This window comes from Pseudonaja textilis, chromosome 5 (assembly GCF_049901715.1).
Source record: "Pseudonaja textilis isolate UNSWEBS1 chromosome 5, rPseTex1.2, whole genome shotgun sequence".
Classification (NCBI taxonomy): domain Eukaryota; kingdom Metazoa; phylum Chordata; class Lepidosauria; order Squamata; family Elapidae; genus Pseudonaja; species Pseudonaja textilis.
This window is the reverse complement of record NC_141994.1, coordinates 7859987-7884951: the sequence shown is the minus strand read 5'-3', so window position 1 is coordinate 7884951 and position 24965 is coordinate 7859987. Positions and strand designations below refer to the sequence as shown.

General features: G+C 34.4%; 1 protein-coding gene across 2 annotated transcripts in view; it reads left to right on the top strand.

Annotated features, from left to right (window-relative positions):
- Nucleotides 1–22293, top strand: part of SLC13A1 (solute carrier family 13 member 1) — a 78787-nt gene extending 56494 nt beyond the window's left edge. For both annotated transcript variants that reach the window (XM_026714056.2, XM_087934069.1), the window contains exons 8-16: nucleotides 617–777; nucleotides 7123–7242; nucleotides 7984–8082; nucleotides 8213–8314; nucleotides 12348–12451; nucleotides 13209–13318; nucleotides 15351–15512; nucleotides 16767–16904; nucleotides 20483–22293. In XM_026714056.2, the coding sequence (XP_026569841.1) occupies nucleotides 617–777; nucleotides 7123–7242; nucleotides 7984–8082; nucleotides 8213–8314; nucleotides 12348–12451; nucleotides 13209–13318; nucleotides 15351–15512; nucleotides 16767–16904; nucleotides 20483–20626 (1140 nt within the window). In that variant the 3' untranslated portion in view covers nucleotides 20627–22293. The remainder of the gene's footprint in view (nucleotides 1–616; nucleotides 778–7122; nucleotides 7243–7983; nucleotides 8083–8212; nucleotides 8315–12347; nucleotides 12452–13208; nucleotides 13319–15350; nucleotides 15513–16766; nucleotides 16905–20482) is intronic.
- Nucleotides 22294–24965: the final 2672 nt, after the last annotated feature.

Genomic DNA, 24965 nt, shown 5'->3' with positions numbered 1-24965 from the left:
TTTGATTTGAATTGTCTTTTTCTCTTTAAAAATATGGAAGTAATTTAATCAATCAGTAGGGAGATAGTAGACATTTGGCAATACTTTCCTATTAAAATGCATTTTCCATGATTTTCAAAGGAAACAGAGAGGCATTTCCACTCTAGTTTGACCATTTCATCTAGCTGTTAATATACTGAGATTTGAATTACTGGGAAAATTGTGAATTATTAACTTATTATTTGAAAATGAAAATTATGAGCTTGTAGCGAAAGCTACTATATAAAAGACTTTTCACCGTGCAAAGACATTTGAGTATCATCAGACCTTTTATACTTGGCTAATTTAACATTTTTAGAGTTCATATTGAGAATGAAGGGCTTAAATGTAATCAAAAGGGAAACTAGAAACTTAGGGATAGGACTTGATTTTTGCATGTTCTGCAGCTATCTTTTTTTTTTCTCTTTATTGAAAGAACAGTTAGGGAAAATGGAAGAGTTACTTCATTCTGGATATTCCTAAACTCTGAAGAATTTTCAGGAAAAAAAAAAGATTAACCATTTAACTAAAGAAGGCTGGTTTTAATAGGCTAATATGAAAATTGTTGATTCTATTTATTTGACTTCTCTTTAAGCAGAATTCAGAACTGAGCCAGTCTGAAAGACAGTACCGGAACAAAAAAGACCACATGATATGTAAAATCATGTGCTTGTGTGTTGCCTATTCATCCACTATTGGAGGATTGACTACCATCACTGGGACATCAACCAACTTAATATTTGCAGAACAATTCAATACGTAAGAAAATCAATTAACATGTTTTGTTCCTAAATTTAAATAATTTAAATTCTGCTCTTCTATCCATTTAGGTTAATTTGTGTCAGTGCAGTGCTTTCCAATAATTTTACATTTCTCCATTTGGATGTTAATGCTAATGAGAGATCCTCCATCACAAAACTCCGGTTTTATAGGGAAGAAGTCAGCAAAAGTGTTTTCTTCACTGTTGTATCCCTGTTGTATCCCTGCTAACCAAGCAGAAGGCTTGAGCCCTGTATTCAAATGTGGAGCTCTTCACTTGCCCAAAGCTGTTTCTATTGGGAAATGCTCTTTCTTAATCCTTTTTGCATCCCTGGTCATACCCAGAGTTTACCACATTATAATGTATTTAGCTAATTCAAAAGACCTTCCTGTCAGATCATATACATCCCCAATAGAATAATTATCCATTTAAGTAATTTACTTTACCCTGCTCTTGTACATTAAGTGCCTGTATCATATTACCTTTTTTATCCAATTATGGCAAAATTAATTACTGTTTAAATGAACCGCAGTCATTATTTAGGTGTTTCTAAGTACTCGAGGCATAATTTCTTTGCTCATTATGATGTCTGTGGGAAGGAATGCTCAACTTCATTTCATATTAAGAACAGCAGCCCTTCATAATTTTCTTCCAGTTCTTTAAATGTTTGACTGCTTAGATTACACTCTATACAAATAGGAGATAAATTATTACCGCCAGGGCTAGCAGCCATAGAAGATTCTATGTATTTATGAATAAATACATAGTGTAAGAGATGTAAAGGGCATTACACAATTCAGAATGACAGAATAATAAATCTGTAATCTTGGTTGAAATAATTATTTGTCAAATTGGCTACTATTCCTTCCCTCCTCCTCCTCCTTATTTTTTATTAATACATTTGAAAATGCTGGAGCATTTTCAAAAATATTTCCTAAATGATTTTGGCCTCATGAAATGTTATCCATAGGTAAAGCTTTGTGGTGAATAATTTGAATTCACACATAGTACACAAACTGCAATATTTTCCTTGATATGGATAACAATCATGAACATTCTGTCACTTTCACTCTGCATTGCAGGGATTTTTAATCTGTTCAATGATTTCCAATTGCCAGGAATATTGTCCATCTGCTACATGTAATTCATTCAAAGTTGCATCACTGCAAATCGAATTTTACACAGAAGAATATATGAACTTCAAAGCAATAAAAGAAAAGCTTACATATGATCAAATAAGCCAAGACACAAACATTTTAAAATCTTGTTGAATAGAAAGCAAGGGACCATAACAAAATCTATATCTCCTCTAATTCCTTTTGTGCATTTGTCTTGATCACTGGGAATGGCTTGTGCATATTCCATTCATATTAATTCCTAACAAAAATAGAATTTGTGTTGCATATGCTAAGTAGGAATGGCTGCAAAAATGTATTAATATATGATATAGCATTATGACATTGGCTTTGTAGGGACTCTAGGATAATTGTTACAGCAGTTTACAATGCTACTGTTTACGCTGGAGACAGACAGACAGGCAGACAATTTTTCAAAGAATGAAATGTTAAAGGATAAACAAAAATAGAAAAGGGAAAGGGCTCAGAAAAGATTGTCCCAGAGATGCTTTTCCAAAAGGCAACGGGACTTTCTTCATTTTTTCTTCTAGAAGACATTTCACTTCTCATCCAAGAAGCATCTTCAGCTCTGACTGATTTTCCAGTAATGGACTCTTTCCAAACAGAAATTAGATTTTCCAGTTTTTTCTTTTATCAAGGTTGTCTTTTTTACCATCTCCACCAACCATCAACATCAACATCCATCCTCCCCTGTAGGTTTTTGTAAATCTTCCACCTTAGAGCATATAAAGTTCTCCCTGCTATGATCATATATAAAAGCAAAGTTCCATTAGACGTTTTCAAGGAGACGTATGCTGGACATATTAATTGGTTCATAAAAGTTATTAAATAACTGGGTGCTTTTTCTGGCCTGGTTTTCCCATATGTCTTAGTCTTCTAACTCTTGCTTTAAAAAGAAAGTTCAAAAAACGGGGAGGGATACAAGGAACTAAGGAATAAATCCCTTTCTTTTAATATATTCCTTTTGCCCGTTCCTTTCTCTCTGAGCCTGTAATAATTAAGAATGCAGATTTGCCTTGTTGGAAGCAGGGAAGGGCAGAAAAATGAATGCAAACGGCTACTGCTTTCTCGCCTCATAATTTAAGATGCCTGCACATTCCTGGGATAGCAACCAAGCCCACAGCCTATAGAGCAGGCTCTAATAAATAGCTTGAGTAAACAGGTAGTTCTAAGGAAAATTGATTCTGGGCAAAAAGCAGAAGACGGAGAGCTGTGGAATTAGAAGTAGGTGAGTCAAGAAAGCATGCAGAAAGGTAATGAACTGAGCAGCTGCACAGCAGAGGGAAAATGAGTGCCAAGGAAAAAGAAATATCATTACTAAGCTGCATTAATATCTTCAGACTTTATAGCGCTCCAGGATACAGCTGGTCTTCTCAGTTCCAGTTAGGTATGATATAGCTTTCCTTTCCTTACTGGAGGTGAGTTGTGGAGAGGGAGGGAGAAGCACGTCCTTCTTTTGAAACTTAAATAACCTAAACTCCTAAGAACATTGTTAAGATAGTAAAAACCCCGCAGAGAGGTCGTCTTATATCTAGGCTAGTCCTGATAGAGCAATTTTGTCATTGCTGTTATACATCAGTAGCTGTTCCTTAATGAAAATGACAGTGCATGACAATAGCCATGAAAGAAAGTCAAGAAGGGAGGGAGTTGTTCAAAGACTAGATTCCAACTCTCTTTCATATCACTGTCTGCAATAGTCCAAGTCCCTAAGGGCAAAAGATAGGCTCTTTTGAGCCTGTGAATTTATTAGCGAAAATTGGCTGAGCAAGTAGTTTGTTCAAGTAGGTACGCTAATAATGGTTACGTAATCCATTGGAAGGCTTTGCTTTGTTTGGGCAGTTGAACTTGGTCCTTTTCTATTTAGGCCTGTTTCTTATATTTTAAGAATACATATTTTGAGATGCAGATTCACTTCAGATTAGCCATATTTCCTTATAATTTCATGCTACAATCTTGGCATAATAATGTGCACAATCTTTCCGTCGGTTGAGACAAAAGAGGAAGTTTGGAATGGCTTGTCTTCAGAAGTTGTGGGTGCTCCATCGCTAGAGGCTTTTAAAGAAGAGACTGGACAGCCACTTCTCTGGAATGGTATAGGGTCTCCTGCTTCAGCAGGGAGTTGACTAAAAGTCCTCCAAGATCCTTCCAATTCTGTTATTCTGTTAAGTATTCTCTTAAGTATTTATTGTTTGTTGGTTTAATTATTTTCTTTATCCTACTGCAATCAGATGACTTTTAGCACTTTTAACTCATCATCATTTTGAAATGCTCCTCATAATCCTAGATAACAAACCAGGATTAAAACAGAGTACAGTATTGCCTTCACAAATATTATTTTGTGTGGGTGGATTTAATCATAATGCCATGTTTCCAAACAAACTCTTTTTATTTACTAATCCTTGTGAAGCCAGGAGTCAAGCAAGAATGAATTGACTGCTTCCATGCTGATTATTCACAGTCCAGTTGAACAGACCATAATTCCTGGCTCACAGTGATACATAACTTTGGCTAATCTAATAATGTCATTTTTCTCAATCTAGAATAATTCTCACAGAATTATTCACTCACAGAAGAGTGCGTTTTTTTAAAAAACAATGTCTTGAAAACTTTAAGCTTTTGCAACAATTTGTGCACATGAAATCTGTCTAGTCTCTGAGGTATTTTCTCATTAGTCGTTTTAGCATCTTCTAGTACCATTCGGCTGCCTTTGAGGGAATAGAAACCCTGCCTGCTATATTGTTAAATTGACACAGCAATGGTTGCAGGACTTTAGAAGTTTCTGTAAGTGATGACTGCGATATAAAGACATATTTCAGAACATATGCCAAATGCTATCTGGAAGTTTTTCAGAGTACCTTTATCATTTCAGAAAATAAGTTTCATTTTTTTTCTAACCATAGATAGTGTATACTAAAAATCTATCCAGATGATCCTTCTTGAAGATCATAAATGATTGGTTGTTATCAGTTGAGGGAAAAAAAAAGTAAAACTAGATATTTATTTCTAGTGAGAACTGGGTTTTTGTCAGGATCCTTGTCTCAAAATCATTCACATCATCTTGGAAAATGAAGGTGGCTTGGTCTGAAGCAATGAATAGATAAATAGTTTGCTTCTTGAACTTTGGAATGATTTTGTTTGATGCATTTTTATAAAACTTTTCTCCATTTCTCCATAAATTAAAAAAAAAAATCAGGCAGAAAAGAGAAAGCATTGTTCTATGCTGAAAACTTTAACTTCCAATCAGGATGATTATATGGTTATTACATCATACAGTGGTTGAAGGTATAGTAAAAACTATGCTTTTTTTTCAGAAATGTAGAAGCCCTTTCCTACACTGTTATATTCATTCAAATTGCTTCTAGAACTCTAAGAAAGGCAGCCAAATTATTTTGTTTTGTTTTTAATTTTTGGGCTTTAAACCTGCTGCCATACAATCCTGCCTGAAATCCTTCCTATCAGAATCACTAAACGTTATTCAGTTCTGTCTCAATTTACAAAAAGTGATAGATATTTGTTGAGACCCATTTGTACAAACAGCCCTACTCCAACACTTCAAAAGCATCCAAGGCTTCTGAAGGCATGAAAATGTCCTGATGAAGTATGACATCAGCAGACAAATCTAAGTTAATAAGAGAAATTCAGAATCCTGTACTACTACCCCCCTATAATTAGAACCAAAAGTTGAAATATATATATATATATATATATATATTTGTTGATATGACCAGTGTAGACTCCTGATGACAAAATGGATAGGATCATGCAATTTTCTTGAAGTATTTTGTCAAAATCTTCTGGAAGATTTTTGACAAAATACTTGGAGAAAATCAATCTTCTTCTGGAAGATTTTTCAACTTTCTAATTTAAGGTTGAGGAAGATTGATTGGGTCAATGTCATGAAGTTGGCTTTAAGCCCAAGGTAAGATAGAAATCTACCCACTTCAAGTCTAGCACCTTTAATCACTCTATCACTCTGATTCTCATCTAGTGTGCACTTGATCTTTTCTATTGCAACAGAATTCATCACCATGGCTGCCCAGAGCATTTTGTCTTATCAGATAAAATTAATTAGTTTAATGGTCTCAAGGAAATAACATGCAACTTGTCCTCAACTTATGATCACAATTGAGCCCAAAATTTCTGCTGCTAAGTTGAACATTTGTTAGGTGAATTTTGACCCATTTTATCAGTTTTCTTGTCCCAATTATATTAAGTTAGTAATATAGTTAAGTGAATCTGGATTTCCCATTGCTTGTCAGAAGGTCACAAAAGGTGATCATATGACCCCAGGACACTGCAACCATCATAAATATGAGCCATGTGACCATCAGGATGCTGCAAATGTTGTGTGAAAACTGTCATAAGTGAATATTCTCAATGCCATTGTAACTTTGAACGGTCACTAAATAAACTGTTGTAAGTCGAAGAGTACATGTAAAGTTTCGATAGAACAGCTAATACAATAAGAAGGTGTTACCTTTCTTAATTTATAGCTGTCAAATAAGGACTGAATCTTTTGTTCCAAAAAGAGTTTAATAAAAATCATCCAAAACTTTTCAGATGATGAAACAAATATATATCTGCATTTGTTAAGCTACTGATTGTTGGAGTTCAGGGGGTCTTAATTACTGTGCTGAGAAGATCATATGAGACTTACCCTGAATAAGATATTAAAGCTTTGTCTACAATTATGCTTGCTGGCCAAAGATCCGTGTAATTCAATATTTGGAACTTCCAGGGCTGAAGATGATGGATTTCTATTGAAAGATCTTTTCTTGTATTTTTCCCCTCATATACATTAATCAACACAACTAACAATGATTACTGTAAAAAAATTAATAGAATACCATTTCCACTATAAAGTATGTTGATAACAGATAAAACCCATCTTCATATAAAGTGTTATCTAGAAGAATTTTAATTAACTGATAGAAGACAATTTAAAAAGAAATCATCTCTGCTTCAATGACTGGAGCATTCTAAAATACTTCAATCCACCATGCGTTGGCCAATTGGTACAAGACTCTAAACTGCTGATAGTAAATACTCCATTTTTAGTTCCTGGAGAGTCATTATCTATTAAGATGAAAGCTGGATAGATTTTATATTAAGGTTTATCATTTGTGTAGCCATTGTGGATCTTGGTTTAAGAAACATCTTTCTATTCATACTCAAAGCCAATTCAAATTTCATTTCTATTTTTTTCAGACGATATCCTGGTTGCCAATGCATTAATTTTGGATCCTGGTTTATTCTTTGCATACCAATCACTGTTATTATTTTAATACTCTCCTGGGTTTGGCTTCTGTGGCTTTTTTTGGGTTTCAAGTAAGTACTCTTATGAGCAAAGAATCCAAAGTATCGTTTTGTGTAAGGATGTGTTTACAATGAGTAAAAATAACAAATCCTTGCCCCCAAGGAGTATATGTACAAGATAAATATAAGAAAACAATAGAGGAAAAAGAAAAACGAAGGCATAGAAAAGCTAAGGAAAATACGTATTTTTCTTATATATCTTTCTGCTCAGCTACAATTCTGAATGTAGTGGATAGAGTATGCTTCAGTGAAGGCAAATAGCTTGAGGGTTCAAGAAAAAAATAATGTGGATTATATTATCTTGATATGCAATTGGAAAATTAGAATGCAAAGCAGAGTGGGGAAATCAGCACTAGCCCTGCTATTAGGAAAAGTGTGACAACTGATTCAGGCAGTATGCTACACCAAAGAACAGTAGTAAAGTATTGGAGCTAAGTATTATAAATGGAAACCATCCTGCCCAGTGATCTAATAGCTGCCTTGCTGCATAGCTAAGATAGAGGGTCCATTATTCACATTGAAGTAAGATTGCTCTCCCAGGCAGGTCAGTTTTTGTATATGCTATTGTGGCATTCTCTTGTTTGGGATCTCACACAACACATTATGTTGGACTTGGACTGCCCATGAGATCTTTCCAAGGAAGAAAGCCAACCCAGTCCTCGAGAAGTTCTTTGGATCAGTCAACAGAAGTAGAACCTATCTTCTGGTGAACAGGTATTATAACAAGTTATATCAATTCACTTTTCATTTCAGCTTGAAAGAAATGTTCCAATGTGGCAAGGCAAAGTCACCTAGAGAACAAGCTTCGGCACAAGTAATCAAAGAAGAATACAAGAAACTTGGATCAATAAGGTAAATGCAACAAATGCATTTGGCTAATCTACGGAAGAAATATTACAAATGCTATCAAAGAAATATTACAATACTATCAAAGTGAATCACTTCAAAGGGTGATGGTCAATACATGGTGTTTTTGTTGCAGCTACCCTGAAGTTGTCACCCTTGTCTTGTTCATTCTGATGGCCCTGTTATGGTTTACTAGAGATCCTGGATTCATCCCTGGCTGGTCTTCTTTATTTCCAAAGTAAGTCAATAAGCCATCCTGCACAATAATTAGAAGGTTCTATATTTTTATATATGGATAAATCCGGATCATAATACCAAATATTTTTGCAAACATCTATTAGAATGTGTAGGGGAAGGATCAATGCCTTTTTAAAAAAACAACAACACATTTCTCCCTGGTTTTCAGAATGCCACCAGCATCATAGAAGTTGTGCTTGTTATCGATCTTTCTAAAAATATACAAAGACAAGAGCCAGGGAAAGGTGATGGTTAAGTGTTAGGCTAGAAGTGGAAGGAATGAAATTCTAACATTTTATTCCACTACCAAAAATGATTGAATGAATCAAGTTATGTATATGCTAAAATATTGTAGGAATCTGGATAGCTGACACTTTAGCTATGTCTGTTTAGGTCATTTTCATCCAACTAATCTTGCATCTAGAGTGGGATATCCAGTTTGCTTAACTCAACTTGAAGAATCACTATCTTTTGGTTTTTTTAAAAAAAAAAGCTGGAGGTGTTCAATAAACATTACATAAGAGTCATTTTTTTTACCTGAAATATAATCATACTTTCTTACGTTTTTATTTTTCTCTGTTAGATTTTCACCACAGTTATAATTTTTTTTTAACCATTCTGAATATCCATTATATTCTGCTTCTGGCATGAAATTTCATGCGAAAACTCAGAATCCATTCAGGTGTTTGGCTGATTCATATATGCTACTAAATTTGAAGTTTTTTTTTTTATGTGTGTGTGTATACACATAAAATATTCTTTGCAGATTTTATTTTCAAACATTATTTACATTTAGTTCCAGGAAATTTCCATGGCAACACATACGATTATAAGAACCCCATACAGAATAGTTCATGTGAGGTTTACCATTAGTTTTTCTTTATAGACACTACAGAATACCTCATTATCCAAGAATATGTTTTACATATTTTATGCCACAATACCTAAAGGGAAGCTGGGCAGCCTTTAGTCCTAAAGAGCTCTGGTTATGCTAAAATAGGGCTACTAAGAGAGTTGTCAAAGTCTTGCTATCGTTTTAAAAGCTTCCGTGTATTTGCTGAGATTTTTTATCTCTGTCAGATATGACAGAGAATTCAGAAGAATTCAATAAAGTAGAGGCATCTTGTTTCTGTTACATCTTAAACTATTTAGTTACTTCTTTAATCTTCAGTGTCTGCTCTGAGTTTGGTCTCTTTGTTTCTTGTTGACAAGAAGAATTTGCATTTTTTTCTGCCTCTGATTGGTTAGTTGTGAAGAATCCCTTTGTAGCTAGATTTTGGCAAAACAAAAAGAAAGAAAAGAAAAACGTGGAACTTTTCAATTCAGAGGATGCACTCAGAGTCAACTCAAACTAGGCTCATATAATCCTATAGATTTTCTTCTGCCAGGGAGGATTTTTCTGGGATGTTTGCCAGAAGCTATCGCCTTTTTATAGTTACTGACAATACCTTTTTTTACAATTCCTTTTTAAAAAGCTTTACTAAATAATGATGCTTCTTTTACATGAGGTTTTTTATAGTTTATGACAGATGAAAATATAATACTGAAAGGTTTTTTTATAACACTGCTTTTTTAATTAAAAAATATGACAGAAAGATAATTAAAAAAAAACAAATATAGAAGGAAGGAACAAGCAAACCATAATCTTACATAATATTCACATAATTTTGTAAACAAATCACATGAAATATTTCTCTATCTTTTCATTATGAAAAACACCCACTTAAAAAAACCAAATTATACATCTTTGCTAGCTTTATCTTTACCTATTGAGCAGAAATATTTTTCACTCCTTCCTAACCTTAAGAAATCTATAATTCATATATCAATAGATCTATATTTTTAATTTATAATAAAAAATACATTCACTTCCTCAAAATTTTCTGGTGTCCCCATATTAACAATCATATGGATTACAACCCCAAACAGAACATTAATAGAACAAACCCATGTCATTTGCACGTGTCCTTGTACTTTTAAGTTAATGAAATTAAGCTAGCCTTTTTAAAGTATTCTCAGGCTAGTCCAATAACCAAGAACAAGAAGATTTTGTTGAATTAATCTTATTTTAAGATCATAGGAAATATGCTTACAATTTTAAATCCCTTTGTCATTGACTCACAAATATAAGGTGCCTCAACTCTCTATACAAAATAATTATTTGCAGAAATTAATATATAACATTTAAAAATGTGGTGAGTTTTAAATTATCTAAATTATTTATATAATATAGTAGTAATACAGGAATTTTAAATATTGCCAACACATCCAGGTCTATTGCAATATCAAGAGATATTTTAGTCATATAGAAACCTTTTTTGTTTTAGGCAATCAAAATTCAATCTGTAGTGATACAAGTAGTTTGAAAAATTGATTGGTAATAAATTAATCTAAAGTATTAATAGCTAAATTGTCCAAGATTGTAACAACAATACCAGCTTTATGTGCTATTTTCAAACAGGGAACTAGAGGTATAAGGATGGTCATATGGGCAGTGTTAATAGATGTGTTGTCTTCTGCAATACAAATGTTATTTATCACCTGAAAAAGTCTTTGTGAAATAGCACCTATTTATTTGAGGGACTGCCTGTCTCCATTTGTTTCTACCCATCTGGTTTGGTTGGGCAGAGTGAGGTTGCTCCAGCTCTCATTATTTTAGAGTCATTTTCTGGGTCGAGGAAGTATGCCTTCTGTCACAGACTCACAGTGCCTGCCTCTGGAGTGCTGGATGGTTCAAGTAGGTAGTAAAGATCTACCAGACTCTGGAGCAGAATGACGATTGAGCCTATTGGTGGAATTTCTGTTAGATGTTGTTGTTTTGGGGGCCATTTGTGATTCTCTTTTGTGCATGTTGTACTTATTTTTAACTTTTAATTGTAAGCTGCCTAGAATCATTGTGAGTCAGGAAGCCTATACATTGTATAAATAAATGAGTCAAATAAAAGGATCAGAATGTCAGTCAACTGTCTATAATGCAAGAAAAAAACAAACAAAAAGAACTGGGACTAAAAATAGACTTATGCCCCAATCAACATAGCAAAGAAAGCTACACGGTAGTAGAATGCAATTGTGGATTTTATTATGGATTGTGAGGATTGTGCCAATAATGAATAATTTTAAAAAAATATTACCAGCATTTGATAAACAAATTAAAGACAAAATACATGCCCAGTGATAAAGCTGATTTAAGACCCTAGCATCATATGATAACTAAAGTTTAAGAAAATCTAGGAGTCTGTCTTTCCCACAAAAGAAATGTGCTGTAAACAAAGACATTCTTTTTACCTTGGGTTGCTTTTAGCAAATACGTCAAGTTTAAGTAAATTTACCATTTTCTACCTTTTGCTATAAGCTGAACATAATTTTTAACCATCTGTTTACAATGTTGTACATCTGAGGTTTAAAGAAAAAAGGATTTAAAAAGAATATTTGGGAAGATATTGTATTTAAGAGAAATTTGTTTGCAGATATTGAGTGCTGGAAACATTTGAAAAAACTAAGAGTGAATTTTGATACATATGCAGAAATATTTATCAAATTTTAGCAAAAACTTTTTTTGGGAAAAAATGGAATAAGGTGAACTAAACTTCTGAATTAAAGTAAGCAACTACAAGAAAATCATATTGTCAGATTTGCCCATTCTTAAAACGTTGGTAGAGATATTTGTGAAGATGTCAGATATTTAACAAGATATTGTTATTTTGTTAAATATTTTGTGAAACAATCTGTTTTTCTTCCTAGCACAATATCTTTCTACATATATTCACATACCATATGTAAGCATCTATAATTTCTCTAACAAACATTAACAGAATTTGTTGGTGGAAATTCTGGTAGGTGGAAATTCCATATATATTTTCAGGCAGGTCAAAAAACGAACTATACAAATGATTTATTTAAAAGATTGACATTTATAAAATTACATCTGAATTCCTTTAGGCTGCTGTAGTATTACTTCAGAGATAAAAAAAGTCACCAAATTCTTTTCTCAGACTTGTAATATTTATTTTCTAAGTAAATATCTCTTTCCTTAGATATCCAGGCTTTGCTACAGATTCAACAGTGGCTTTATTAATTGGGCTCCTCTTCTTCATTATTCCTGCAAAAAGATTGTCTAGAACTTCAAATGGAGAAAACAGTTGAGTATATTTCCTTGCCCAGTTTTGCTGCAATTGCTTAATTAAAAAAAATATGCAAGCATATACATACATACGTACATACATACATACATATTGGATTCTTCTGAAATTCATTTGACCTAAAAAGTTTACATACAGCTATTTGAATAGGCATACTGCAAATCAAGATCTCCCCTTCCAAGAGAATCCAAATTCAATGGATCAGAAGAAAATACATATCTGAAATAAAGAAACTCACTACCCAAGTTTCTATGACATAAATCATCTATCTACTTTAGGAACTTTGTGTGTTTATACATTAACCTCTGCCCTAAAGTGACTTTTTAAAATTTGTACTTAGTAAAATCTATGTACCCACCCATTGGGCTTTGTAGAAAATTATGTATCGTTTTGTTGGGCAAATGCAGGATTTGAAGTTTACTCAACAGATTTTCTTGTTCTAACTGAGCCAAGAGCCTGGGTGCAGATGTAAATTGTGGAAGTTTGCCATAGGCAATATAATCATCATACGAACGTGATGTGTTATTATAATCCCTGATTGGGGAAGAGAAGGACATGAGGATATGTTAAAAGAAAACAAAACAGTGGTTGAAAATGCTCCAGTGGAGCCATTGCCTTGACTTTTTTTCGTCACCTCCCTACCAACTCCTTCAAGATGTATCTAGGTGAAAATATGTTTAAAATCAAATGGAAGAGATGCCTGCAGTGAGTTTTTCTCTAGTTACTAATATAAAAAAAAACTTTCTGTCTTTTCAGTTGTTTTTGATTACAGTCCACTGATATCTTGGAAGGAATTTCAAGAATGCATGCCCTGGGAAATTGCCATCCTTGTTGGTGGTGGTTTTGCGCTGGCTGATGGCTGTGAGGTAATGCAGGTTTTTACCATTTCATCAGTTTATAAGGTATAGGTAGTTATAAGGGAAATGCAAAGAATGACATGATCTTTCAATGATTTTGTTTTGATGTTACTTGTCTAATGGCAAAATGTTATCCCTGAAATTGTTTGCATTTAGGCACACTAAATTTATTGAAATCAGCAAGAAACATCTGTTGTCTAAACTAATATATGCACAAACTATTTCCCCAAAAAGGCTATCTGTTCCTTATGCTTTATATATATCTTGTGGCCTGTGTTTTGACCTCCAGTCTCTCATAAGAATATCCCAATGGCAATATATTGCAGAATTTTCCAATCCCAGTCATTAAAAGTCTGGGTATGTTGTGCACTCACTCAGATTCATAAATACAATGCTGAGATTTATTGATGTGTTTTTGCAATCAATATAGGCAAAACCTTTAGTAAAGTTCCTCAGACAAACATAATTTTTCCTCATGTAGAGGCTAGACCCCGTTTAGGGACCACAACTGGAATAGGCAACTTGATCATTAAGCAAAGCAGTTGCTAAATAGAACTATACAGTAACTGTACTTACAATCTTGCTTCAGCTTTCCTTTGCTTTGTAGTCACACAAAGGTTGTAAATGCAAGGATTGGTCACAAACTTATGCTTTCCTCATTATCATTACTGCAAATGGCCATTAAATCAGATAGTCACTAATATAGTATATTAACTGTATACTAATACTTATATACTAATATAGTCAGAAACGCACTGTTCTTTAATGTAATAGATCTATCCAAGTTTTTCTGATGATGTGAAAGAACCAAAAATATAGCTATATAATATACTGACCACATTTGAACAATACACCAAACCATTGTTTTTACTAACTACTACATTTTATATGGGCAGGAAAGCTTGTTCATATGCTCAGCTTCACCATTTTAGAAATATGTCTGTGTCTAATGAAAAATTACATAATAGTTTTTGAATAGAGATCAAATTAACAAAATTTTATTGTGCTGTGGTACTTTGAATTTGTAGACCATGGTTTAGGTGCCAACATAAATAAAAAAAATAAAACACACCACAGCTTATAGTATAGTTTCTTTATAAGCATGATATTGCTATCATTGGATGTTAACATCTGTTCTGATACACTAAAATTGTGATCTCAGCAGGCTATGTTGGAACTATATCCAAATCCAATGATAACCAGGTTCTGATATTATTGATAAATTAAAATAAATCCTTATCAATTCAATGTCATGATTATGTTCTAATTACATTATTTCTTCATTTATAAATCAAAATAGGGGCTATTTCAATCTCAAGGGAAAAGGTTGGTTCACTTTACTGCAACAGGAAAAAAATGCTGTAACATTTAGATAGAGGTTTAATCTATGTGCAAGTGTTGGAGAACTACTTGTTAAACTAGAACTATTCTATGTATTAATGCTATAACATATAAATAATTTTATTCTTCATGTGGACTCATTATCATTCTTTCCACTATGCACGACTGAGGTTAAAAAATAGAGGATTTAAACCTAAGCTGTTTGAATCTAAGAGATGATCCAAAACATACTTACCTTGAACATTTCTCCATTGGTACAAGTATATTATTAGGATTGTTCTATAATCCTCCAATTGTTATTTTACAATTTATAAAATGGGCCTCAAGCAAATATTCCCTTTAGCATTTTCACACTCCTCAACATATTTAAGGGTCATCCACACACATCAAGAATCTCTGAAAGAAAGCAGATATGCTTGCAGTTTATCAGATCTGGCGTCTAAGCAGCTGTGGTTATCTATACAAAATGTTACACACTATTGTGTGGCTAAAATATATCCACTCACTCAGGCTGAGCATTCTCTGTGGTATGAATATATTTTGCTAGAAGGAAAAATAAATCATATTGTAGGGATGGATCTCTTCTCTGTTTCTGCTTCCATATTGATCTTTTGGATTAAGAAGCCATTTGGTTAAATTACATTTACATGAATTGTTTAATGAAATTTATGGATAACTAAGCAATTATTGTTTTTTCCAGGACTCAAAACTTTCAGCCTGGATTGGAAGCAAATTAACCCCATTAGGATCACAACCCATATGGCTAATAATTCTCATTTCATCTTTGATCGTGACCACAATAACTGAAGTAGCTAGCAATCCTGCTACAATCACTATATTTTTGCCTATCTTAGCTCCCTTGGTAAGTAATCTGATTTAGGTTTGAAACAGCTGATCTATAGTCGTAGCAGTTAAAGATCACTAAGAGGTTGAATTTAAAACAGGAGTTTTGCAATATGAATTAATGGCAGTAAATGGAGAAACAGAATGATTAGTTATATATGATTACTGAATTCAAGACTACGAGAGTAAAGTATTGTGAATAATTCATAATAGGGTTTTTCTTTGTTAGTTTTGTGAGCTATAACAAGTTTGGAAAGAGAAATAATCAATGTTTATTTGACTCTTAAGCAAAGGCATAATTGAAGCTTAACGTTTTTGCTTCTATAGTATTTCAGAGATGCATTAAGATCACATCTTAAAAGAGTTTTTGAATTATTCATTATATTTATTTATTAAACAAATTTATATGGCTGCTCAACTCACTCACAGTGACTCTGGGTGGTATACAATATTCTACCTATAGAGATATTTCTCTTCTTAGTATCTTTATGTAGTTTTGTCATAATATATAAAATTATCTAATTCCTGTGACAGTCAATAGCTTTGAGATTTTCGTGCTGTTATCCATCCAATTATTATGGAGCTCTGATTGTGCTTAGTTTTTCAGGTCAACTAAGATCAACCAGAGTTTATAATAAATCCATTCTCCTTACAGTTATGATTAATTTACTTCACATTTGTAATAAAATGTACCTATTTAAGAATAAGGAAGCATTTTATATTATGCAAATAGCTAATATATATCACAAACTTATAGGCCTATCATGGATGTTTTGATTAAGGAGTCTTCAACTGGAACAGTAGAGATTTACCTATCTTCATAGCTAGAAACCCTTAAGATTCCCTTTTAGGTTGAGCAATATTATACAAAGTACAGAAAAAAATAAGAAATTATGAGATCATTTATAGATTTTACATTCCAAGTCGCAATCTTCCTTATGGAAGATTAATATGAACAATAGAAGCAATAATGATTATAAAGGTTTGGTTCTATTTTAAACGGTATGTATCATTTAAATTTTCATTTAATAATTACAGTACAGTAATATTATTCCTTGGATTTAAATATTTCCTGCAGCTTCACCCAAATTTGTGCTTCCCAGATGCACTGGATTAGTTTCCCTCATCCTCATTAGCAGTCTCATTTTGGAGTTGATAGGAATTATAGTTCAATACATTCAGAAAATTCCAATTTCAGATCAAATTTGTCCTTCTAGTGAGTAAATATTAACTAATAATCCTGAATTTCTCTTGACATCTCCTTGTCTAATAGGCTGAAGCCATCCATGTTAACCCACTTTATATATTGATACCAACAACCCTCTGTACATCATTTGCATTTTTGCTACCAGTAGCAAACCCACCCAATGCCATTGTATTTTCTTATGGTCACCTGAAAGTTATTGATATGGTAAGTGAACAGTAAGAAAAGAATAATTTGTGAACTTTTTTCAAATGTTAACAATATTGAGAATCCTAGAGAAAGTGTAATGATATCTATTATATATGTTGATGGTGTTGGCATCAAAGAAACTTTAATTCTCAAGAGGTCATAAATGTCCCTCCTATCCTTCACAATTATCATCCAGTTTCCAATATTCCAATATTGTGGGGAAAGTTGTAGAAAAGGTGGTTAGATGGCAGCTACAGGAGGTGTTGGAAGATATAGATTATCTGGACAGTTTTGGTCAAATTTTCATTTGTCAATGGCCTTTGACAGAAACTGGATATAATGGTGAATCGTCCTTGTGCTGTGCAATGTGTTAGCAGCTTTTGATGCAGTTGACAGTGGTGAATTACTGCAATGTACTGCTAGATGAGCTGCCCTTGAAGACCATCCAGAAGCTGTAGCTAGCCCCAAATAAAGTGATGTGTGTCATAACAGACAGTTCTTATTACTCCTATGTGATATCACTGGTAAGTGAACTGAACTGGCTATCAGTTGTTTTCCAGCTTCTAAGTTGTTACCCGGAAAGCCCTGTAGAACCACCCATTTTGATAATTTTTGCCTGCCCAGTACATTCAGGCAAAAGTGGTTGTGCTCCAGGTCCCCTCAATTAAATGCTGTTATCTTAAGGGACCAAAGAAGGATTCTGTTCTGCTGCCACTACCTTTTGGTACACCAGTCTCCAAAGATACATTCTCTGAGGGTTCTTTAGACCTGGCTTTGGTCCTAGACCAAATGTGCTAGTAGAGACCCTGTCAGATGTGTTTATTGTTGTGGTTCTTTTTTCCAGGCTGTTATGCTGTGGGATATGTTTTTAATAGTTTTAAATTTTATATTTGATGTTGCAATCTGACCAGTTTTTGGGAATCATCATTATCACCAGTACTTAACATAACTTTTATAGTAACAGGCAGGTTGCTCAAACATAGTTTTATTTATTTTGATTTGTCAATTGCTTACAAGATAATAGGTATTAAGTATAAACATAATTATGAAAACATGAAATGGATACATATAAGAAAAATAAAAAGAAACAATAGGACAGGGACGGTAGACACATTGGTGCTCTTATGCACCCCCCCCCCCCTTAGGAAAGGGGTGAGGTCAATTGTCTAAGGTTAAAGTTTTTGGGGTTTGGGAAGAAACTACAGAGACAGGTAGAGTCTTCCAGACATTGACCACTCTGTTGCTGAAGTCGTATTTCCTGCAATCAAGTTTGGTGTGATTAACTACGAGTTTGTATCTATTGTTTGCTCTTGTATTGTTATGGTAGAAGCTGAAGTATTCACTGACAGGTAGGACAATGCAATGTATGATTTTATATACTATACTTAGATTGGACCGAAGGCGGAGTAGTTCTAGGTTTTCTAGGTCTTGAATTTCAAGTCTGGTGGCATAAGGTATTCTGCAACGAGTAGAGGAATGGAAAACTCTTCTTGTGAAATATTTCTGGACTTTCTCAATTGTGTTGATATCAGATACATAATGTGGGTTCCAGACTGATGAGCTGTATTCGAGTATTGGTCTAGCAAATGTTTTATATGCTCTAGTTAGTAGTGTGATATTACCAGAGAAAAAGCTATGTAGGATTAGGTTAACATGTCTTAATGCCTTTTTGGCTATGAAGTTACAGTGGGCTCTAGCACTTAGATCATTAGAGATAAGTACTCAAAGGTTCTTGACAGAGTTTGGATCATCAACAAGCTGACTATTCAGCTTGTATTTTATTTTCTGATTTTTTTTGCCAATATGTAAGACAGAGCATTTATTTGTTGAGATTTGAATTTGCCATTTGTTTGACCATTCTGATACATAGTCAAAGTCCTTTTGAAGGGTAGCAGTATTGTCTGTGGTGTTCAACATCAACAGCAAAGAGAACGCAATTGCTCTTAATATGATCACAGAGGTCATTTATGTAGAGTATGAAGAGAGTTGGTCCTAGAACACTACCTTGGGGGACACCACTGTTGACAGGTACAGAATTTGATAGGATGCTCCCAATTTTGACCATTTGTTGTCTGTTTGACAGGAATGCTTCTATCCAGTTATGCAGGTGTCCAGAGATACCATAAGTTTTTAGTTTTAGGAGTAGTTTGTCGTGTACCACTGAATCAAAGGCTTTACAGAAGTCTATGTAGATTGCGTCTATTGCTTTGCCCTGATCAAGTTGTGTAGTCCATATGTTTTTGCAGTGTAAGAGTTGCAGATTACAGGATAGTTTTTTTCTGAAACTAAGTTGTTTATTGGAGAGTAGGTTGTTTGTCTCTAAGTGGAGGATAATGGATTGGTTAATAATTGATTCCATGACTTTACAGGTGACGCAGCATAAAGAGATTGGTCTGGAATTTTCAACTAGGCTGGGGTCTCCCTTTTTGAAGATGGGGATGACCATGACTTGCAACCATAGTTTTGGCAAGGAGCTGGTCCTGAAAGATTTTTCAAAGATTATGCTTAGAGGTTCAGCTATGGCAGTGGATAGCTTTTTTAAGAAGTAGGCACATATTCCGTCTGGTCCAATAGATAGAGATGGTTTTAGATTGCATAGTGCTTTTTCAACATTGTTGAAAAATACCATAGGTTGTGCAGAACTTGTCATAGTCTGTGATTTAGCTTTGGAAATCTGAAGAAGTAGACAAAGCATTTATAGGAGTCAGGTAATTCACTTGTTCTCTAAATCATTATTCATGATGTCTGGTAAGCTGTATCTAGCAGGTGGGACTTACGTGAAAGAGTTAAAAACTCTTCATGTATGATATTTAGAGACAGACTTTGAAAGAGATTGTGCTGTGACCTTTCTTGACAAGATTCTTCCTGGAGCCAGAGCTTTTAGATAATTTCTACCCTGTTGGAAATATTCTTTTTAGAAGAGAGACAACCATCTATAGATGTTATTTGGGAAAAATCTCATCTTCTAGAACTATTTAGTGCGGTTTCAAGTTTAGAGAAAAAACTAAAATAATTTTGGTTGTTTAGACTGATACTTTCAATCAGACTATGTGGATTAAAAGGAACTTCTCAACAATATTTGAAAAGACAAACCAAGGGATTTCTCTGGAGAGGGTTGGAAACTTGCGACAGTTCGTTACAATCATTTTATTTCTATACAACCACACAGTATACATTGTAAAATCCATAGGGCTCCATTCTTTCTCCCTATATCCTGCCTCTATAAGGAGCCCAGTGGTACTCATTCAAAGGTCTGAAATGCAGTATTATCAAGGTGCCAACAAGAAACGTCCCTGGCCAGAAGAGCCTATCTACTTTAGTATTAAAATATACCACATCAGTTTTCATCTGGTGACCCATATCATATCATCCAGCAATGAAATCTAAAAATGAGGAAATAAGTGTTTAGAAATTAGATGGAGGAAATAATGAGCAGTGCTCTATTGACTGTTCTGATTCAAAATTTAGCGCTATCCATGCGTACATAATAGTTTTTAATCATTATTATTTCACTTCTCTTAAATTTTTGCAACTTTGTTCTAGAAAAATTGGTCTTCCTATTAACTTTCCATTTGCTTAATATATCCCTTCTTTAGGTAAAAGCTGGACTTGGTATAAACATCATTGGAGTTGCTGTTGTGATGCTCGCCATTATGACATGGGCACAGCCAATGTTCAACCTCTCTACATATCCACCGTGGGCACCTGCGCCTTCTGCTACTAATATCAGTGTACATTAAAGGAAGAAGAGCATGTTGCTTTCCTTCTTTCTCCCAGTGATGGTGCTAGTTGATAGATTTGTATGGCACAATACAGTTATGATCTAGGATAAGTTGCGCTTCATAGTTCCTTGTCCTAAGTACTGGTACCAGTTATCTGGAAAGCCATAAAACAAGAATGTTACAACCTGAATAATGCACAGAAAGTAAGTCTGTACAAATGATCAGTCAATTCTTCCTGTTAAGACTGTATCACCAGAGCTAGAAAATGGCATTTGTACATTATGCACATTCATTATGAATGATAATTTGTCCTTGTTTTGGGATCACAAAATAAAATAGTATGATTGTTAGAAGAATGATAGAAGAACTATACATGGGCAGACAGATAGACAGACTAACGGATGAGAAACAAATTTAATTTATTAGTCAGTAAGTCTCTTTGTCTCATCTTCTTCCAAGATGCTGACACTTTATGTATTCATAGGATATATTTCATACTATCAACTAACACTCCCCCCATGAGCTTTCTTCCCCAATGATGACATTCATTGGCTAAAGGGGAAAAAATCCCAAACAAGTAATGAAAGCTTTAGAAATTCAACCTATCGTGCTATGGATGTAATACGACAGATATAGCATGCCAGACATGGCAGCTGGGATAATTTATATTGAGAGGTTCATACCGCTCCACACTATGTTCATTATTTGATATATCAAAAAAACATTTATTCTGAGGTTGAAACTCCATACTTTAATTAAAATTAGAAAAGTTCACTAAATCATATGGATTTGATATAACCAATTGCTTATGAAAAATACATCTCAGCCAATTCTTAGTGTTTTATTTTTTGAACTAAAAATTTAAGCACCTTTTTCATTAATAAAACTCATCCTCAGTCAATCATGATTTCTCATGATTCCATGGACATGTCCATGCAGTTGTCTTGGCAATAGCACCAAAAGTTTTTCCCATTACAGTAGAACCTCTGGTCACGAACGCTTCTGACCATGACCAAACCAGGTTCTGACCAAAATACTCATATTTTTTTTTTCTTTTCATGGCCGATTTTCCCTTTCACACCATATTTTTTGTAAGCGCCAAATTTCCAAAATTAGGTTCGGATCACGACCAAATTGGGTTGCGACCAAAGTTATGGAACGAATTATGGTCATGACCAAAGGTTCTACTGTATCAGTGTTTCTTCCAGAAACTTGAATGTTGGGGATTTTTTTTACCAGCCTAGAGCTCTGGGGTCTCTGGTGAATTTTCCATCCAACTACTAGCCAGTCACAATTATTCTTATTGCCTTATATTCCAATTGCACTATGTAGGTCCATTTTAATTAAAACAATCATGGAAGAATTACAATTGTAATTTTGGTTAAAAATCTAGTTATGAATGACTGCTATCAAAATTCATGGTAGTTTTTTTTTAACTTTATAGAAACATGATAATGCTAAATAGAATCTTTATAACTGTTAAAGAAAATTATATTGCGTTCATCCATCTCTTAGTCATGCATGCTAAACATTCCTTTAAAAGAAGATGGCATAACATTTTTTAATATATTTATTTTGAGCTTTTGTACTAAAAGATATCTTTCTTTTAAACTAAATGTGTTGTTGAATATTTATGTATTACCAATGTTAAGCACTGTAAATAAAATATACTGTGCAATTACTTCACAAGAGCATCATATAACCCTAATTTGTTTATATTACAAACATAAACAGTGTAACTGGTTTTAAAATAGAAACTTATTATTGCAGAAGAACAGTTCTCAGCCTTGGCAGATTATCACCACTTGTTCCCAAAAGGAAACATATTTAGGAATATACAAAGGTTTCAAAGTTGAAATGTTCCAGCCAGAAATTATCTGCAGATAGGGAACTAGTTCTGGCCACTTTAGGGTTCAGGTGGCTATACCAATTCATGAGCTTACCAGTTTACTTCAGGAAATTTCTTAATGTATGAGAACATGTCCTACTACTGTGTGCATGTTTTTCTTGTTTTCTTTTTCCCTGTTCAGCCAAATACCTCCCACGTAGCACAGCCATGACTCCAAATTTTAACAGACTATCTAACAAAATAAAATTCAATGGTTAAAAAAAGGTAAGGTTCTATCTTTAGACAAGAAAAACCAAATGCACAGGTATAGTATAGGTGATACCTGGCCTCAATAGTAGTAACTGTGAGAGGGGTCTCGGAGTCCTAGTGGACAACCACTTAAATATGAACCAGGAATGTGCAGCAGCTGCCAAAAAAAAGCCAATACAATCCTAGGCTGCATAAACTGAGGAATAGAATCAAGATCACGTGAAATGTCAATACCACTTTTATAATGCCTTGGTAAGGCCGCACTTGGAATGCTGCATCCAGTTTCGGTTGGCCACAATGCAGAAAAGATGTTGAGACTCTAGAGAGAGGGCATAGAAGAGCAGCAAAGATGATTAGGCTAAAAAAAGAAAGAACGGTTACTGGAATTGAGTATATCTAGTTTAATAAAAAGAAGGACTGGGATGATAGCAGTGTTCCGATATCTCAGGGGCTGCCACAAAGAAGAGAGAGTCAAGCTATTCTACAGAGCACCAGAGGGAAGGACAAGAAGCAATGGGTGGAAACTAATCAAGGAGAGAAGCAACTTAGAACTAAGGAGAAATTTCCTAACAGTTAGAACAATTAACCAGTGGCACAACTTGCCTCCAGAAGTTGTGAATGCTCCAACACTGGAAGTTTTTAAGAAGAGATTGGACAGCCACTTGTCTGAAGTGGTGTAGGGTTTCCCGCCTAAGCAGGGGGTTGGACTGGAAGACCTCCAAAGTCCCTTCCACCTCTGTTATTCTGTTCTGTTTAACGCACAATCTACATTCAGTAATTAGCTGGCTACATTTCAGTTTTTATACAGAATTCAAAAACTGTGTGACCTGCCAGAGGAGTTAATGCACATGTTTTCTTTAATAAATGGAGCAATTTTTGACTAACTTTTCTTCAGTGATTTATTTAATTATCATTGTACCCAATGTATGTCTTGGAGACCCAAAACTTAAAAAAAAAAAACCCATAGAATTTCTACACCAAGAAAAATTGTCCATCATTATGTATCCATTAATGTTACTCCAGAAGCAGGAATCTGAATATTATAGTTACTGCTACATAAGCAGTGATTACTAGTGGCTTCAAGGCAAATTTAAGTCATGTAAACAAATGAAATGTAGGAGTTAAAAAACATTATTATGAAACAAAAACTGGTGGGTGGATGAATTTATTTTATTTATTAATTTATAAATTGTTTCTGTCAAAAGATTCTAAGCATACAAGAGCAAATGCAGACCAGTACAGGAACAAAAGCAAATCCCATGTAACAACTGAAAAAAAATACGATAATAGAAAATAAAACCTAACATATCATAAGACAGGTAATTACTGTTTAATAACATTTTTGTTCTCTGGAGTACCTGAATACACTGAAATATCTTCTGGAACTGCAAGGCTTACATGAGTGTGGGATCTGCCAAGCAGCTCCAGAAGAGGAAACGTCTATATTATCAAGCCCCCTCTCATTGCAGCCTTCAGCAGGCATTTAGCTTAGTTTAGAGCTGGGGTGGTGTAGTGATTAGAGCGCAGTACTGCAGGCTACTTCTGCTGGCTGCCAGCTGACTGTAGTTTGGCAGTTTAAAACTCACCAGGCTCAAGGTTGACTCAGCCTTCCATCCTTCTGAGGTTGGTAAAATGAGGACCCAGGTAGTTGGGGGTAATATGCTGACTGTAAACTGCTTAGAGAAGCTGTAAAGCGTTGCGAAGCAGTATATAAGTCTAAGTGCTATTACTAGTGCTATTAAGTCTACTTGAAAGTGGACAATACAAATCACGTAGCAGAAGTATCAAGACTGCCCAATAAGCATATAGTCACCTGTTCTCCATACTACTTAAAATTTCCAGGGCATGGTTTCAACGGTCCCACATAAAATAATTTTCAGCAATCCATACAAGAGATGACAAGAGTGAGAAGGACTACCTTCAGTGTCCTCTGTTCTGCCTACAGCTGCAATTGGTGCCCAGGCAGAGTTGGGCCAAAGTTCTCTTGGACAATAGTCTCCCTCAACTCACTTTTCCTGCAGGAGATGTGAGCCCAGAATGACATCCAAATTACAGGACAAAACTGAATTGTTGTTTGCTCCTCCCCATCAGATCCTAAATGGCTCCAAACTCAAGAAAGTATGTGCGCTTCTACCTACATAAAGAACAACTTATTGTGAGTGGAAAAAGAAGAAGAAATCTGATTGTGTAAAAAGTCTTAACATGTTGTTCTATAAGTGCTAAGTTTAATATGCGAGAAATGACTTGGTGCTACGTTGT